Source organism: Octopus sinensis, linkage group LG11, assembly GCF_006345805.1.
Source record: "Octopus sinensis linkage group LG11, ASM634580v1, whole genome shotgun sequence".
NCBI classification, from domain to species: domain Eukaryota; kingdom Metazoa; phylum Mollusca; class Cephalopoda; order Octopoda; family Octopodidae; genus Octopus; species Octopus sinensis.
This window is the reverse complement of record NC_043007.1, coordinates 35,931,111-35,951,110: the sequence shown is the minus strand read 5'-3', so window position 1 is coordinate 35,951,110 and position 20,000 is coordinate 35,931,111. Positions and strand designations below refer to the sequence as shown.

The 20,000-nt window shown below is 37.6% G+C and overlaps 1 protein-coding gene across 1 annotated transcript in view; it reads right to left on the bottom strand.

The window, feature by feature from the left end:
* Nucleotides 1-3,515: 3,515 nt before the first annotated feature.
* LOC115217512 (EGF-like and EMI domain-containing protein 1) overlaps nt 3,516-20,000 on the bottom strand; it is a 24,387-nt gene continuing 7,902 nt past the window's right edge. Inside the window, exons 2-7 of the mRNA XM_029787235.2 lie at nt 15,253-15,318; nt 13,125-13,192; nt 10,847-10,969; nt 7,625-7,747; nt 6,494-6,616; nt 3,516-3,764 (exon numbers count right to left, since the gene is read on the bottom strand). Coding sequence (XP_029643095.1) covers nt 3,625-3,764; nt 6,494-6,616; nt 7,625-7,747; nt 10,847-10,969; nt 13,125-13,192; nt 15,253-15,318 — 643 coding nt within the window. The 3' untranslated portion in view covers nt 3,516-3,624. The remainder of the gene's footprint in view (nt 3,765-6,493; nt 6,617-7,624; nt 7,748-10,846; nt 10,970-13,124; nt 13,193-15,252; nt 15,319-20,000) is intronic.

Below are 20,000 nucleotides of genomic sequence, written 5' to 3'. Positions count from 1 at the left end.
TAAGCAAAATGAAGAACACATCTGATAAGGTAGTCTGAAAGAAAAATAAGGATGAGATGGTCAAAACTACAACAGCTTTGATCATAAGTCTGCTGCATCTGGGTTGACCTGGGGCTAAACAACAACAAAACCACGACCACCACCATCAATGGTACTAATAACAACAACGACCTCAGCAGGTCTAAAGTGGGTGAGAGAAGGGTTGCAAAGATTATGGGATCTGCTCCTTTACTTCTGACTACTCGGAGTAGTCCTCAATCTAATCTTTTTACTATCTAGGACCCAATTTTTTTTTAATGAATTTTTCCCACAGATGCCAAGACTTTGAAAAGTCTGTCTGTTCAACAAATTTTGAACACAGCTCCACCTCCTCTATATTGTCTTTGTGGATCTCCAGGTGTCTGCAAACCCCAGACTGGGAAACACAATAGATAGAACCCATAAAATTATTAACCATCTTACAAACAATAACTCTGAGCACTTTTTCAAACTCCACCTGTCTAACACCCATGGGCATGTTTAGAAAGTCAGAAAACAGCACAGCTCCCATGACTTTCGGAAACATTTTTTCACGCTAAGAGTTGCTGAAGCATGGAACAAACTGCTGGCATCAGTTGTTAGTTGTCGGAGCACTGCATCCTTCAAAACTACCATGCTTCCTGAGATTCGTCAACACTACACCTGATTTTCTCCCCTCCATACAAACGCAAGCATGTATCTGACTCATACACTGTTCACTTTCCAGACATTTGTGCATTACTGCATATGCTTTATACGCACTTTTGACTAGTTGTGGTGCACCTGAGCACTGTATACAATAATTTCATTATTATTATTATAGATAAGACAGATAGATAGATAGATAGATAGACAGACAGACAGACAGACAGACAGACAGACAGACAGATAGCTGAGCTTAAATTTTTCAAGTTATATACAGTCATTGCATTATGCTAAAGACAAGAAATATTTTGTATTGTATTACATGTAAATTGATATGGTCTTATTGAAGGAAATGTTATTAGATACACACAAATAAAGAAAATTAATTACATTCATTATGAAAATGCAATTTCTAATATTATAAGAAGAAATAAAAATGCAAATTGACTTTTTAATGAATTTTTTCAGAATTTAAGAACATTAAAAAAAAAAAAGAATTAGCAAGAGCACTGCCCTCTTGTTGGTTTTTTGTAGTCATTATAAGGATATACACTATTCTTTCCTTTAATGTCCACTTTTCCATTCTTGTGTGGGTTGGATGAGTCTTGCAGATTTTTCTAGGGCTGGATGCTCTTACAGTCACTGACCCTCACCGGTTTACAAGGAATGTATTATTTCCCTTTGTCCTTTGAACTGTACACAGCCCAATGGCTGTATATGCTTTTAGGGAAGGATTGTAAATAAAGGATATCATTTTTTTGCATTTTGCATGACGGTGACTTCTGTTTACAATTAACACACAGATGTCAAGACACAGGGAACACATACATGTTTGCTCATACACACAATGTTAACCAGGGAAAATACTGAGGATTTAGCTGCTGCAAATCCATGAGATGATTTGCTGACAAGGAAACTGATAAAGTCACCACTTCCAATTGGTGAAGAAGAGCAAATATAAACACACACAGGTACAGGTATATTTATAACAATGGGATTTTTTTTTACTTTCCTTCTACCTAATCGATTCAGTAGACTTTGGTCAGCCCAAAGCTATAGTAGAAGATACATGCCCAAGGTTCTGCATAGTGGGACTGAACTCAAAACTACATGGTTAGGAAACAAACACCTTAACCGCACAGCCATCAGCCATACCTGCGTCTATTCTGGGAATAAGGAAGCAAAGTAAGATTAATTAATAGATAAGACTGGGTATATGAAAGAATGATCAAAGAAGTTCTGATCTCTTAGTATAAATAAATAGATGGCAACCTGAGAGAAACATTAGCATGCCAGGCGAAATGCTTAATGGTATTTCGTCTACTGTTAGATTCTGAGTTCAAATTTCGCCGAGGTCGACTTTGCCTTTCATCCTTTCGGGGTCAATAAATTAAGTACCAGTTACACACTGGGGTCAATGTAATCGACTTAATCTTTTGTCTGTCCTTATTTGTCCCCTCTATGTTTAGCCCCTTAAGGGCAATAAAGAAATAATAAATAAATAGATGGTGCATTATCACAGTGATTGCAGCTGCAAATGGTTTGATGTGGTAGTTGCAAAATTTTCCCAAAGCACAGAAAGTGATGATTGTGTGAAATTAGTCCTTAATGCCTTCAAATTATCTCCCCTTTTCTATGGGACTCACCAATGGTTAACATTAGGCTTTTGTCTTTTATTTTCGTTGAATCTTGGGAGGTGTCATTATGCTAATAAACACACACACACATACACTTTTTCAATTTCGCTTCTTTGTTGTTCATCAATTGGTTAACTATTTAACCAACTAACTAATCAATTATTTAATTAATCATTTAATTTTACCAATAGACGTAGGAGTGGCTGTGTGGAAAGTAGCTGGCTTACCAGCCACATGGTTCTGGGTTCAGTCCCACTGCGTGGCACCTTGGGCAAGTGTCTTCTACTATAGCCTCAGGCCAACCAAAGCCTTGTGAGTGGATTTAGTAGACAGAAACTGAAAGAAGCCCATCGTATATATGTATATACATATATGCGTATGTGTGTGTCTGTGTTTGTCCCCCCAACATTGCTTGACAACCGATGCTGGTGTGTTTACGTCCCCTATATCTTAGCAGTTCGGCAAAAAGAAACCTATAGAATAAATGCTAGGCTTACAAAGAATAAGTCCTGGGGACGATTTTCTCGACTAAAGGCGGTGCTCCAGCATGGCTACAGTAAAATGACTGAAACAAGTAAAAGAGTAAAGAGAGTAAATCAATCAGGTGCATTTGTCGAAATCTTTTTATCCCCGTTTTGAAACCCTTCATCTAAGAGGCAAACTTTAATTCAATTGTGTTTTTTTGGGGTTCTTTTGCATTCATCATTCAGTACATCACCACCTTCTTGAATTTATATAGTAAAAACACTAAGCATTTTCTCAATATTAGCTGTAGATATATTGGGTGGGTGGATGGGTTTTGTTAAAATTTTAAAAAAAAACGGAATCAGAAATCATTATTGTACATACTGTGTTCTTTATTCTCATAACAATCAATTCCATTCCAAATATATCCATTTCTTCATAATTTTCTCTTGAAATATATTTCAGTTGGTTTTAACTAATTTATTAATCATTATTGTAATTATTATCATTATTATTATTGTTATTATTATTATTATTATTATTATTATTATTATTATTATCTTTTTCTTTCAAATTTGCTTCCATTTCTTGCCGAGTGTCTTCCCGACTCCTAGGGCAAAGAAACTCATAGTATACATTGGTAGGCCATTAAACTAAACTCAATAGTTCGTTCATTTAAAAAAAAAAATTTTTTAAAGTTAAAAAACTATTACTACATGGGTAGTAATAGTAATAATAATATATTATTATTATTATTATTATTATTGTTATCATTATTATTATTATCATCATCATTATTATCATTATCATCATCATTATCATTATCATTATTATTTTGTAGAGGAGCTTACTGGTTGAGTTATTGATAGTAGTAGTCATTCTCCTCATGATCGTAGTCATAGTGATGGTGATGACCATAGTCAGGTTGGACTGTTGGACGTTTAACATGTCTATGCCCACCTCTAAAGAAATGATGCCTTCTATGAGAATGAGTTATCTCTGAAATGACAAAAGCATTTAAGGTAATAAAACCACAGTTTGGAAGGTTTTTGTTGATTATTATTATTATTATTGCTATTATTATCATCATCATCATCATCACCACCACCACCACCACCGACCACCACCACCACCACCACCCACCACCACCACCATCATCATCATCATCATCATCATCATCATCATCGTCATTATTATTATTATTCTGTTTGACTTTTGCTTTATATTTGTACAAGTTGGCTCCAAGTCTCACCCAGAGACCTCAAGAGACAACAGGTTAGAAGTTCATGTTGTTGTTATGCCTAGTGTGCCATATATTTGGGGGGTTTTTTGGTGTTGTACTATTATTTTTTTTTTTGGTGTTGCACTATTATTATTATTATTATTATCATTATTATTATTATTATTATTATTATTATTATTATTATTATTATCATTATTATTATTATTATCATTATTGTTATTATTATTATAATGAAGGTGGTGAGCTGGCAGAATCATTTGCATGTTGGGGGCAAAATTCTTGGTGGCATTTTATCCATCCTTACATTCTGAGTTCAAATTCCACCAAGGCTGACTTTGCCTTTTATCCTTTCAGGGTTCATAAATTTAGCACCAGTGAAACGTTGGGGGACAATCTAATCAACCTGCCCCTCTCTCAAAATTTCAGGCCTTGTACCTATAAAAGAAATGTAACCAACTAACACCACCCACCAAATTTCAGGATTATTATTATTATTATGTTTTTTCCTTCTTTCTTCAAATTTTTTTCCGTTTCTCGCCAAGTGTTTTCCATACACCTAGGGCAGAGAAGGGCATTCCCAGATTACACATACAAATTCACAGATAAAATATGTATTTAAAAATTAATAAATAAATAAATTCATGGATGGATGTTATTTTCACAGCAATAGTGCTCTTCTCAGTACATGAGCCGTTCCAGTCAATACAATTTTTTGCACTTCCTGTAGGGATGGTAAGCCTGGAATCATTTTCAAATAGGTTTCAGTACCTTTTTTTATCATTCCTAGAGATCCTACAATCACTGGTGCTGTAGTTGCCTTGAGATGCCACATTTTATCTATTTCTGTTAGCAGGTCTTTATATTTACTAATCTTGTCAAATTCTTTCGCCGCTATATTGTGATCACAGGGAATACTCATGTCAATTAATAAACACATCCTTTTTGTCTGATCTTTTATAATAATATCCGGTTTATTAGCTTTTATAGTCCTGTCAGTCTTATTATTATTATTACTATTATTATTATTATTATTATTATTATTATTATTATTATTATTTTTATTATTATTACTATAGTCCAAATTCTGCCACGGTTGACTTTGCCTTTCATCCTTTTGGGGTCAATAAAAAGAGTACTAGTCAAACACTGGGGTCAACATAATCGACTTTCCCCCTACCCTGAACTTGATGTCCTTGTGCCAAAATTTGAAATTATTATTATTATTATTGAGTGAGAGAGCAGTGCATGCCAAAGTGACACTGGGGTACAAATATACAAAGCCCAACACACCCATCATGACTACCTGTCTGATCACATGCACCCCAGATCACATGCATCACAACCACATGTGCATGGCACGGTGATCTCTTATCGAGGTAAACAGCACATGACCTTGCAGGTGAGGCCTAGTTACAATTTTCTTCAGGTAGAGTAGCCATCCCACTCGAAAGGTCCCTAGATAAGGTATGTTTCCAGAAGTGTTTCCGGAGGTATGTTTCCAGTGGTGAATTATTCAAGCATCAAAGAATTCCTCTCAAAACATGGCTATGATGCTCCCCCATTACTTCTGCTCATGATCAGAGATGCATATATTGTCAACCATCAAATGACATGCTCAACTGGTTATGTGGCTTGGTGGTTAGGGTGTTCGATTCGCGATTATAAAGTAATGAGTTCGATTCCTGGTGGTGCATTGTATCCTTGAGTAAGACACTTCATTTCACATTTCTCCAGTCCACTCACCAGGCAATAACGAGTCATACCCATAATTCAAAGGGCCAGCTTTGTGACATTCTGTGTCATGCTGAATCTTGCTGAGAACTACCTTAATGGTACATGTGTCTGTGGAGCTTGAAGTCTCTACTTAGAGACTACAAACTTGAAATCTTCAAAGCCACAGTTGAACCAATTCTACTATATGGCTCAGAAACTTGAACGTTATCAATGAAGCTTGAGAGGCAGTTGGATGGAACCTACACTCGCCTCCTTATGAGAGCTCAAAATCTCTCGTGGAAGCGCCATCCAACCAAAATGCAAATATATGGAAACTACCACCTGTGTCATCTCTTGTGAAAGGTAGGAGAGTCCAGTTTGCTGGACATTGTTGTAGAACTGAAAACGAGGCAATTTCTACTCTTCTCCTCTGGAAGCCATCTACTCACAATACCAGAGGGTGCACGCTCTCCTACCCTGATGTAATCTCCAGGGATACAGGCATCCAGCAACAGGACCTCCGTAATGCTATGATGGACCGTGAAGTCTGGCGTAGCATGGTAAATTCCATTGTCTCAACCACAGTCGAACAATGATGATGATGATGATGATGATGTCTGTGGAGCACACAGCCACTTACACATGAATTCATGAGCAGGCTGCTCTGTTGATTAGATCTCCTGGGACCCTCATCATCATAACTAACAGAGTGCCAGTTAAAATGCACAAAAAACATAAATTGAATTCTTAATAAACAATTTGAAATACTTACTAGTGCAAGTGTAACCGTTGGGGTCTAGCTTAAAACCTTTTCTGCATTTGCATTTATATCCTGTGTGATGTGGGACACAAGTATGCTGACAGAAGTTGAAGGAACGATGACATTTTATTTTGTCTGAAATAAATACATATATTTTCAATATGATGAAAGTAAATGAAGGTGATGAACTGGCTGAATGGTTGAACCTTTAGCACACCAGTCACATGTCTGCACACAGAAATATAAACATAAAGAGAAAGTGAAAGTGAAAGAGAAATAAAGAGAAAGTCAGTGCAGTTTGACAATTGAACACAACTGACATAAATGTGCTTCTTTTCCTCAGACGCATAAAGAGAAATACGCTCACACACATGAAGAGAGAGGGGGGGACAGAGACAGAGACAGACAGACAGATAGAAAGAGAGAGAGAGAGAGGGAGATAGAGATAGACAGGCAGATAGAAAGAGAGAGAGTGAGAGAGAGAGAGAGGGAGACAGAGACAGACAGGCAGATAGAAAGAGAGAGAGAGAAAAGAGGGAGACAGAGACAGATAGGCAGATAGAAAGAGAGAGAGAGAGAAAAAGAGGGAGACAGAGACAGACAGGCAGATAGGAAGAGAGAGAGAAAAAGAAGGAGACAGAGACAGACAGGCAGGCAGATAGAAAGAGAGAGAGAGAGAGGGGGGAGACAGAGACAGAGAGACAGAAAGAGAGAGAGAGGGGGAGACAGAGACAGAGACAGACAGGCAGATAGAAAGAAAGAGAGAGAAAGAGAAAGACAGAGACAGATAGACAGATTAGAGAGAGAGAGAGAGGGAGACAGAGACAGGCAGATAAAAAGAGAGAGAGAGAGGGAGACAGAGACAGACAGGCAGGTAGAAAGAGAGAGAGAGAAAGAGGGAGACAGAGACAGACAGACAGATAGAGAGAGAGAGGGAGACAGAGACTGACAGACAGACCGACAGACAGACAGACAGATAGAAAGAGAGAAAGAGAGAGAATGAGGGGAACATTTTTTGAGCTGACCACCTCCTGTGAACTGTCCTACCCATTCATGCATGGAAGATGGATGTTAAATGATGATGATGATGAGTATTGGAAATTTGATTAGATTTTGATGCGATATAAAACTTAAATTACTTACGAACACAAGAAAATTCATCATGAGACAGTTCATAGCCTTCCCTACAAGAGCAAACTGGACCAGTTTTGAGGTCTGTGCAATTGTGTTCACACTGGGGATACATGTTCTTACAGTTGGTTTTACCTGTATTGTACAGAAGTAAAAATCATTTCACTCTATGATAATATCACCACTATTATATATATTTCTTTCCTACCCACAAGGGGCTAAACACGGAGGGGACAAACAAGGACAGACAAACGGATGATTAAGTCGATTACATCAACCCCAGTGCATAACTGGTACTTAATTTATCGACCCTGAAAGGATGAAAGGCAAAGTCGACCTCAGCGGAATTTGAACTCAGAACGTAATGGCAGATGAAATACCTATTTCTTTACTACCCACAAGGGGCTAAACACGGAGGGGACAAACAAGGACAGACAAACGGATTAAGTCGATTACATCAACCCCAGTGAACTGGTACTTAATTTATCGACCCTGAAAGGATGAAAGGCAAAGTCGACCTCGGCGGAATTTGAACTCAGAACGCAACGGCAGATGAAATACCTATTTCTTTACTACCCACAAGGGGCTAAACACAGAGGGGACAAACAAGGACAGACAAACAGATTAAGTCGATTACATCAACCCCGGTGAACTGGTACTTAATTTATCGACCCCGAAAGGATGAAAAGTAAAGTCAACCTCGGCAGAATTTGAACTCAGAACGTGACGGCAGACGAGATACGGCTACGCATTTCGCCCGTCGTTCTAACGTTTCTGCCAGCTCACCGCCATGTCACCACTATTATATACACTCACTAAGACACTTGTAAGAATGACTGTGCAAAAGGAGAAGTGACGAATGAATGACTCCTTTAATACACAGCACGGTTGCTTACGATAAAAGCAAAAAGGCTAAATGAGTACGAGTGCCAGAAGGAAAAGAAAGGCACAACTTATAGAAGGTTTAAGAGAAGATTTTATTTAGGTGTTAACATGTGCGTCTGTGTGTTCATCATATGTACATATATAATAACAATGGACAGACTGTCATGCATACATAATGTGTATGCGTGTGCAAACAAGGGTGTATGCGTGCGAGCTAAAATACAGAGCATTGAAAGAGTTTATAACAGGACGCTAGAAGAATGTTCACACACAATGAAGATAAATACCAGTTCATAGTAAGGTACACAATAGTTGAAGTGCTGTAACAAGAAGTTGTGGTGAAGAAGCAGAGCTGGTTGAAGCACATGTCGTGTAAGAAGTTGTGGCTACAGGAAGATCTCGCAAGTTGTATTTGCTGTTAACCATGGTGAAGTAATTCACAAACAGGAGAAGTTGACCTGAGTGAATGTTGTTGTTGCTGTGTATGTAAAAAGATGTTATTGACATTAAGATGGAGGCGACAGAGATGGAGGTCCTGAATGCTGCTGGACAAAGTTGAGTCCCCATGTGGGCTGCTGTTGTCTGTTGTCACTGGAACTGGCTTTGTGCTCTGTGGTCACTGGTTAGACCTTAGAAGGTCTAGAACCAAAAGATGAAATACGGTGTTGAACTAGCTTTTTATAGGGACCAGTCGGATCAAATGGAGATTTAGAAAAGACTGTGTCATGGGACCTTATCAGAAAGCTGAGATTGGTTGGGTTGCACATTGGCGTATAATAGAGAAAGAAACAAACTGCGCCAATACCAACCAATCGGAGTAGTAGGCACAACAGGGTCCAAGCGACTGAAGGCTAGCTGTTATCTGCTACATCCGTACTTATGTATATATAACAGAGAGAGAGAGAAAATTTCACTAAGTGTACACTACACACTCATACCATGTCAGACACATCAGTTCTGTTTATACATACTGTATATACTTGCATATAAGTTGCACTCCTATTGCTTTTATAAACACTCAGGGACAGTTAAACTATTTCAGGCATGACAGTCTAACAACACATACTATATGTACTCGTATATAAATTGCACCCTCATTACAATCATATACACCCAGAGATGGTCATACTATTTCACATAGACTAGTTCTGATTACATGTACCATTTATACTTGCATATAACTTGTATCTTCATCACAAATATATACTCACAGAGACAGTTATACCATTTCAGACATGTCAATTCTGACCACATATACTATATAAGGAGCAAGAGTGGCTGTGTGGTAAGTAGCTTGCTTACCAACCACATGGTTCCGGGTTCAGTCCCACTGTGTGGTACCATTGGCAAGTATCTTCTACTGTAGCCTCGGGCTGATCAAAGCCTTGTGAGTCGATTTGGTAGACGGAAACTGAAAGAAGCCCATTGTGTATGTATATATATGTATGTATGTATGTATGTATATATATTTATTGGTGTGTCTGTGTTTGTTCTCCCAACATCGCTTGACACCTGAAGCTGGTGTGTTTACGTTCCTGTCACTTAGTGGTTCTGCAAGAGAGACCGATAGAATAATTACTAGGCTTACAAAGAATTAGTCCTGGGGTCGATTTGTTCGACTAAAAGTGGTGTTCCAGCATGGCTGCAGTCAAATGACTGTAACAAATAAAAAAAAAGGAAAGACTTGCATATAAGTTGCACTCCCATTATGCACATGCACACATACACACACACACACACACACACACACACGGTCCATATGGGTCAAATATACAAAAACCAAAAGATTGAGACAGGTGAGAGAGCAACAAACAAGATGTATTAGTCTGGCTCAGGGAAAATAGAAAAGCCTTTGATGTTTCGAGCCTATGCTCTTTAACAGAGAAGAATGAGGAAAGGAAACACAGAAAAAAAACTTGGAGAGAGGCAAAAAAAAAAAACGTATTTGGGTTAGCAGTTTCACATGCCAAAATGACAAGAAGGAAGAAGTTGAATGGAAGGGGAGATAACAGTGACCTGGCTATACACTCCCCAAGAAGATGATAGTGTTTCACACATACTAGCTTGAACCACAGATAGAGTTCTTCTCAAAAGGCATGCAATAAAACTCTTGGAAGTAAACTAGGAGTACAGCATAGGGTGGCTGGATCAATACTCTGTACAACATAGAATGGTTAAAATTGAATAAATAAATAAAATGTCATTATTGCTTTTACAGGTGTGTTTATTTTCTTCCAGGTAAAACTCCTGATGACAAGAACAGCAATAAAAGAGCATAGCAAAGGATGGACAGTTTGATGTTCTGTATATCACAGAATGGTTAAAAATGAATAAATAAGTCATAATTACTTATACAGGTGTGGTTATCTTTTTCCAGGTAAAACCCCTTTTTGCAAGAACAGTGATAACTTCCTATGGTGTTTATACAGGTCTGTTGACAGATTGCTGGTTTCTTCAAACATTCATTTACGTCTGTCCGGAAAAACGAAAATATTTGAGAGTGGGATTTCATAGATTTTATTAAATTAATACAATGGTGCAATGAAACATTATAGCACCTTATGAATGGAAGGGGGAGATAATAGTGACCAGGCTATACATACCCAGAGACAATGATACTGTTTCACACATACCAACTTTACAGTATTACTAGCAGTATCGCCCGGAGTTGTTCGGGTTTGTTTCAACCCTTTAGAATTGGAATTTTTGAAGAGTAAAAATTTTGCATTATGCAGCTTGTTATTCTCTTTAAGGGAACATTTTTCTAAAACATACGCTGAAAAATGGCGACAGAGCAGTCAAAATATCGTAAAAAATGGGGATTTTCATAGAAAAAAAGCACCTTTTTGATGTAAATAATTTTTGGTGTTAACATGGTCAGATTTGAAATTTTTCTTCTCCGGAAAGAAGAGCAAGCCTTCTTCTATCATGCTGTCAATTTTGCTCAACTTGCACAGCAGGGTCTCGGAGGAGATAGTGTTAGTTGAAGGCTACCAAACATGCCACACACAGACAACTTCAGCTTTATATATATATAAATTTAGGAATATAGAAAAGGTGAATATAAACAGATTTTGTATGTTTTCAAATGGATAAACTGACTCTTCTACATTGAAGTAGTTGCTTCAGTATATAGACGTGGCTGTGTAGTAATAAGCTTGTTTCCCAATCACTTGGGCAGGTATCTTTCACTACACTATAGCCCTCAGACTGACCAAATCCTTGAGAGTAGATTTGGTTGATGGAAACTCAAAAAAGTCTGTTGTATATATATATGTATGTGCATGTTTGTGTGTGTGTTACTGTCTCCTTTCTTTGACATTATATGATAATTGTAAATAAGTGTCACTGTCATGCAAATGGTGCCCTTTCATTTCCAATCATCCAGAACATGTCTAGTTGTGGGGATATATCACCTTACTTGAAACAGGTGAAGGTTGGTGACAGGAAAGGCATGCAGCTGGAGAAAATCTGCCTTGACAAATTCCATACAACCCGTGCAAGTATGGAAAATTGGACATTGAAACAATGATGATAATGGTAAGATATATATATATATATATATATATCATCATCATCATCATCATCATCATCATCATTTAAGGTCCACTTTCCATGCTAGCATGGGTTGGAAGATTTGACTGAGAACTGGTGAACCAGATGGTTGCACCAGGCTCCAATCTGATCTGGCAGAGTTTCTACAGCTGGATGCCCTTCCTAATACCAACCACTCTGAGAGTGTAGTGGGTGCTTTTATGTGCCACTGGCATGAGGGCTAGTCAGGCGGTACTAGCAACGGCCACACTCAAATGGTGTTTTTTACGTGCCACCTGCACAGGAGCCAGTCCAGCGGCACTGGCAACAATATATATATATATATTATATATATATTTGTTGTGCAAGATTGAATTGGCTAAACTGGCAAAATGACCATTCTGAAATATAACATATATATATATATTATATATATATATATATATATATATATATATATATAATATCACCATAGTTTGCATATTCTGAGATGAGGTGTGGTTAAACAACAATAACAAAAATCACAAACAAAAGCAAATGTATTATATGACAAGTAGATGGCAGAAATGGAACAGCATCAGATAAAATGCCCTGCGGTATATACTTGGGTATATTCTTAAGTTCGAATTTCTCCCAGTTTCGTTTTGCCTTGAATTTTTCAAATTACAATAAAATGAGTAATACCTAGTCAATAACATAAATTCTGGAGTAGTTTTGGTGGTGATGGTGGTGGTTGATGTTATTGACTGCACTGATAAAGACTTATGGCCCAGTATGGCCACAGCCCAATAAATGCAACCAGTAAGAGAGAAGCATGGAACAAACTGCCGGCATCAGTTGTTAGTTGTCGGAGCACTGCATCCTTCAAAACTTCCATGCTTTCTGAGATTCGCCAACACTACACCTGATTTTCTCCCCTCCATACACACATAAGCATGTATCTGACTCATACATTGTTCGCTTTCCAGACATTTTTACATTACTGCATGTACTTTATATGCACTTTCTGACAAGTTGTGGTGCACCTGAGCACTGTATACAATAATTTCATTATTATTATTTTATCATTTAAAAAGTACAGTGATGTACAAACCTTCACATGTGTATTCGTTTGAGATGTAGAAACCTGGACAACATTTACATTTCTCCTGGAGATATTCACTGTAAAATTAAACACACAAATAAAGAATTAATACTTCTTTCAAATTTTGGCACCAGACCAACAATTCTGTGAGGAGGAGGGATTAAGCTGATTATGTTGACCCCCCCAGTTCTTGACTGGTACTTTATTTTATTGCCCCCTGAAATTATTGGAGGCAAAATTAAACCTTCTTGGGGTTTGAATTTAGAATATTAAAAAAAAAAAAAACAGGAGAAAAGCCTGCTAAGCATTTTGTCCGACATGCTTACAATTCAGCCAAGTTGCCACCTTAAACAAAGAATTAATTATTGATTTCAAATGTTGGTACAAGTCCACCAAGTTTGGGGGAGGGGTTAAGTTGATTACATCACCCCACCCCACCCCAGTGCTTAACTGCTACTTATTTTATTGAGCCTTGAAAGTTGACCTTGGTAGAATTTGAACTCAGAACATAAAGTTGGATGAAATGCCACTAAGCATTTTACCCTGGGGTTGATGGAATCAACTTAACTCTCCCGTCGAAATCGCTGGTCTTGTGTCAAAATTTGAAACAATAGGTGCAAGAATGGCTGTGTGGTAAGAAGCTTGCCTACCAACCTCATGGCTCCGGGTTCAGTCCCACTGTGTGGCACCTTGGGCAAGTGTCTTTTACCCAGAGCTCACCATCTGCCAGCTCACCATCTAAGCAAAGAATTAATTATTCTTTCTTTTATTCTATTATTTGTTTCTGTCATTTGACTGTGGCCATGCTGGAGCACCACCTTTAGTCAAACAAATCAACCCCAGGATTTATTCTTTAGTGCTTGTTTAGTGCTTGTTCTATTAATTTTTGCCAAACCACTAAGTTATGGGCATGTAAACACACCAAGATCAGTTATCAAGCAATGATGAGGAGACAAACACAGAAACACAAACATATACATATACACACACATATATATGTATATATATATACATATATATATAATTTAACGTCCGTTTTCCGTGCTAGCACAGGTTGGACTGTTCGACCGGGGTCTGGGAAGCCAGGAGGCTGCACCAGGCTCCAGTCTGATCTGGCAGTGTTTCTACAGCTGATGCCCTTCCTAACGCCAACCACTCCGTGAGTGTAGTGGGTGCTTTTTACGTGTCACCGGCACAGGTGCCAGGAGAGTCTGGCAGTGGCCACGATCGGTTGGTGCTTTTTACGTGCCACCGGCACGGAAGTCAGTCAAGGTGGCGCTGGCATCGGCCACGTTCAGATGGTGCTTTTTACGTGCCACCAGCACGGGTATCACAACTACTATTTCCATTGATATTTATTTCGATGTTCATGTACTTGACTCAATAGGTCTCCTCAAGCACAGCAGGTTGTTCTGAAATATATATATATATATATATATATATATGATGATGATAATGATGACAGTAATAATAAATGCCCTCGTATGGTACCAGGAAGTGGCTGATCTTAACTGATTGGAATAGTTAACATGTACATGTTTTGTCACAGTGTAAAAGATGGGCTACAGCAAATATTCTGCTCAATAACACAGATTTGCTTGACCTTAAACAGTTGAACATGTCCCTTAGTGGCTGATGATATGTACATCTCTTATTACAAGCAAGAATAGTGGAGCAGCATCATAGCCATGTGTTGAGAGGAATTCTTCGGAGTTTGAATAATTCACCTCTGGAAACATGGTTGATTCTTTCATCATCCTTAAATGAACCTCATTCAGGGACCTTTTCAGCAGGATGGGCTACTTGCGGATTGTGATGGATGTACTGGGTGTACCCTTAGCAGATGGTTGGTCATGATGAGCATATCCGGCTTTGTATACTTGCACCTGTGTGTCACTCTGGTGGCATGCACTGCTCCCTCACTCAATAAGGAAGGGGAGGGGGAGAAGAAGAAGAAGAAGAAGAAGAAGAAGAAGAAGAAGAAGAAGAAGAGAATGAGTGAAAAAGAAGAAGAAGAAGAAAAGAAGAAGAAGAGAAGAAAGAGAAGAAGAAGAAGAAGAAGAGGAAGAAGAAGAAGAAGAAGAAGAAGAAGAAGAAGAAGAAGAAGAAGAAGAAGAAGAAGAAGCTGTCAGCATACCTAAATCTGCATGCATTCACCCCAAACCAGGTTCTGCAGTTGCATTGGTTGGTGCATGTTTCGCTGCTGTAAAAGGAAAGAAATTAAATAATGGCCAAAGCAAAAAACATACATACATACATACATATATATATACATACACACATACATACATACATACATAATACACACATACATACATACACATACATATATACAATCACATACATACATGCATATATACATGCATACATACATACATACATACATACACATGCATGCATGCATTCATACATACATACATACATACATACATACATACATACATACATACATACATGCATGCATGCATGCATACATACATACATACATACATACATGTATACATACACATACATATATACAATCACATACATACATGCATATATACATGCATACATACATACATACATACTACATACATACATACATACTACATTACATGCATGCATACATACCATACATACATACATACACATCATATATACATGCATACATACATGCATATATCCATACATGCATACATACGTACATACATACATACATACATGCATACGTGCATGCCTGACATACATACCACATACATACATACATACACAACCTAGAACAATCACATACATACTGCATATATACATGCATACATACATACATCCATACATACATACATACATACATACATACATCCACACATACATACACAATACACATACATACATATATACAATCACATACATCTATATACATGCATACATACATACATACATGCATACATACATACATACATACATACATACATACATACATACACATACATACATACATACATACATACATACATACATGCATGCATGCATGCATGCAAACTAGGGTTATGACTTTTTCACAACCTAATAACCCTAAACTGTAATTCAATGAATAATTTCATAAAAGTCAGGAAACTAACATTTATTTTGCCTTATTTGAAAAAAACTTAAGAAATCGATCACCACTTTTGACGCAAATCCTGCATAATTCTAGGGGTGGAGTTCATAATGCCTACTCAAGTTTTTACCAGACTTGGTGTGCTGACTTAATGCAATGCAGAAATAGTATATATGAAATTTCAGCTTTCTAGTTGAAGTATTTTTGGAGTTATGGGCTTTTAAAACTATAATCACTAGGTGGCTCTAGATTCACACTTCAGTATTTCCGCTGCCTAAATCCTTGTAGACGCAAAAGAGATATGGAAAAAAATTTGTATTTATACATTTTAAGATTACTGAATTGAAATTGCTCTATGCAAAGGTTCAAAACTAGACTATTTTAAGACAGAGGCCACTATAAGTATTCGGGGCGAACTGCATGGCCGTATTTCGTCTGCCATTACGTTCTGAGTTCAAATTCCGCCAAGGTCGACTTTACCTTTCATCCTTTCAGGGTCGATTAAATAAGTACCAGTTACACACTGAGGTTGGTGTTATCGACTTATTCCCTTTGTCTTTGTTTGTCCCCGCTATGTTTAGCCCCGTGTGGGCAATAAAGAAATAGATATTATACAAAATTAAAAACAATGCATATTTTTAACTTTATAGGTTTAATTCCAATTTTAAATAACTGTATACGAAAAAGGTGCTGAATGTTAGCAAATTTTTAAACATAACAAAGAATTAATATGTTTTGTTAGATAAAATAAATCGAAGCTGAAGTTTCTCCTTCTTTTTACAAACATCATAAAGATCTTGAAGGCACTTGATTGCCCGTTCTGCATGCTGATTTGCTCTGGGAATTTCAAGTTTTGATGGTTCTCGACGCCAAAAGTTTTTTTTACAGCATTTAATGCTTTTTTATGAACGTGCAGGCTACCACATAACTTCTGATAATGGTGTGCATTGAACATTTGGTCAGTAAACCAAAAATCTGCCCAGCTGTAAGAGATGAATCAACAAACATTGAGAAGCAAAACTCTTTCCTCTGGTAGAAGAATAAATGCCAAAAGAGTTAGTATTGCTCGAGAATTCCATCTTGCATTACTTAAGTTGAGTATTTTTTGAAACTTTACAGTAGGAAATTTTCTGGTTTCTTCAAAGTAACGAAAAACTCTGGTCAAATGAAATAGAAATTTCATGTCATCTCACCACCCTGCTGATTCAGCAATCTTTTCTTCCCCATTGTTGAAATTAGCTTGGAGTTTCTCATAATTACATAGAAGCTCTGGGATTAATGTATATTCAATATTGGGAGATGACTTTTTTCCTCCAAGTTCGTTTTCCATTACAATGTGAAGAACTCTATCAAGGATATGTCATTTCTTTTACCAGTGTTCACACTCATATCAATGGCACTCATCTTTACACAGTTCCATAAATTGTATTCATCTAAAACAGCTGTTATTCCTTTCACAACAGTATCGGCTTTTCCCTTTGGTAATTGGAGTACTTCTAACTTAACTTCTCATTGTTCATTCTTTAAAACTAGCACTTGGTATTCTTGGTCATCAATATGTTTACCATCAAACTGCAATGACCAGTTTTCTAAATGTAGTGTTTTCTTCACTTTCTCTTTTAGTTTAACAGCTTCTTTAATAGCCTGTCTGTAATTACCAGATTGGGAAAGAGTCTCGAAATTGATTCAATCTTGAGATAATTGTTGACAAACTGTTATTGCTTTTTGGGCTGATAGCTTGGAAGATATTACAAACTTGGTTGCAGTTCCAGTTTTGCTATACTTATGCGGATTCTTCATCTGATTTTTCGGACTCTTGATATTCATTTTCAGTCTCTTCTTCAGATGTTGGTGATGACACTGAAATTATTCTGGTTGAAGTTGGAATTAAGGTCACTTTTCTTCTTTTGGATGGATGGATAGTTTTGCAATTGGCTGCCTTTCCAGTTGCATACCCAACATGTCCCTTGTTTTCAATTTGAAAATAATATAACGTTCTATCTTCATTGCACAGCCATTCACCAATTTCCTTTGTGATGTCGAAAATTCCTTTCAATGAATCGTATTTTCCTCGTTTTACACATTTATTGTAAATATTCAGCACATCCACTCTTGCTTGTACATTTTGAATCGATAAATATGGGAAATTTAATTTCTTTTACCATAAAAAGTTACTTCTTTCGAAAGTTCTTTTGTTCTTTCTTTCCTTTGATGATACCTCCAAGGAACAGGAAGCGACCAACAATTTGAAGTTTCATTGCAGTTGTTTTCCAAAGAATGCTCTTCTAGAGGAACAGGTCTTCTTTTCCTATGTGAGTTTTGAAATTGCACAAGATTCTTCATCCAGATTTTTTTGTTTCTTTGAGTGACACAAGCATTTCTCTTATGAAACAATATTTTAGATACTCTAGTTGGATAAGCCTACTATTCTGAAAAACAGTTAATATAGTCAGAGTTTTTAGCATCACAGAAATAAAAAGGAGAGGAAGAGGATATTTCCTAAAGTAGGGCCTAAATGGTAACAAATTAAAAACTTAAAAGCTGAAATTTCAGATATATTGCTTCTGCATTGCATTAAGTCAGCACACTAAGTTTGGTAAAAACTCGAGTAGGCATTATGAACCCCGCTAGAATTTTGCATGATTTGGGTCAAAAGTGATGTTAGATTTCTTCAGTTGGGGGGTGACGTTTTTTTAAAAAAAAAAAAATTAAAATAAAGGTTAGTTTCCCTACTCATATGGAATTGTTCATCAACTCTTGATACAGAAAACTGTTTACTTCCAAAAAAATGCATGCATACATCCTTGAACAGTCCGGATATTTATTGATCTGACCTCGTACATACTCATACATACATGCATGCATACACACACACACACACGCATACATACATACATATACATACATACATACATACATACATACATACATAATACATACATACAGACAGACAGACAGATTGACAAACAGACAGACAGAAACCGAGTAATGTTGAATGTAATGTTTAAAAACAATGCCAGTTATGAGTCAATGAGGGAACCCCTACATGGTCAGTCAACTTGCTGGAAATAACAGCCAATTTGTTCCTCAAATCTCACAACACTACTGACTTCAAAATATTAAAAAGGACACGAGATAATCTGGTCGTGGATAGCTTGAGGCTAAACAATAACAATTGTAACAAGATCATTTGGTGCTAATGGATTAGTAGGTGAATCCACTCCTAAGTTAGCCTTAATACTTCTCTAATCCAGTCTTGACCACTTTAGTGTTTTTGTTTATATATTTATTCAAGCACAACGTACACAAGACTATATGTGTCTTTCCTTTTCAAAAAAAGTAAAAGTATGAACGATTTTTAAAGAAAATTTGGCTGTTATTTCATGCAAGTGAAGTGCATTCGTCGCGTCGCAATGGCTGCGATATACGGCAGTCTCCGATCGGGAGAGGAGCGGCCCGTTTCGCCCGTTCCGAGTTCGAGAGTAGATCGAGGCCGTCAACTTCCCCGGGGCCTCCAGTCGTTCGCTTTACCGGACGGAATTGCGTGTCGTTCTCCTGCTGGCACCAGCTATCCCGAGGGAAACTTCGGAGGGAACCAGCTACTAGACGTCTCAATTGGTCTTTCGCCCCTACACCCAGTTCCGACGATCGATTTGTACGTCAGAGGCGCTTCGGACTTCCACCAGAGTTCCTCTGGCTTCGTCCCGACCGGGCGTGGATCGCCATCTTTCGGGTCCCCGGCCGTCTGCTACACCTGAGTCGGAGCGGGAACGCGACGACGCGCGCAAACGCAGTCGCGAACGCACGGA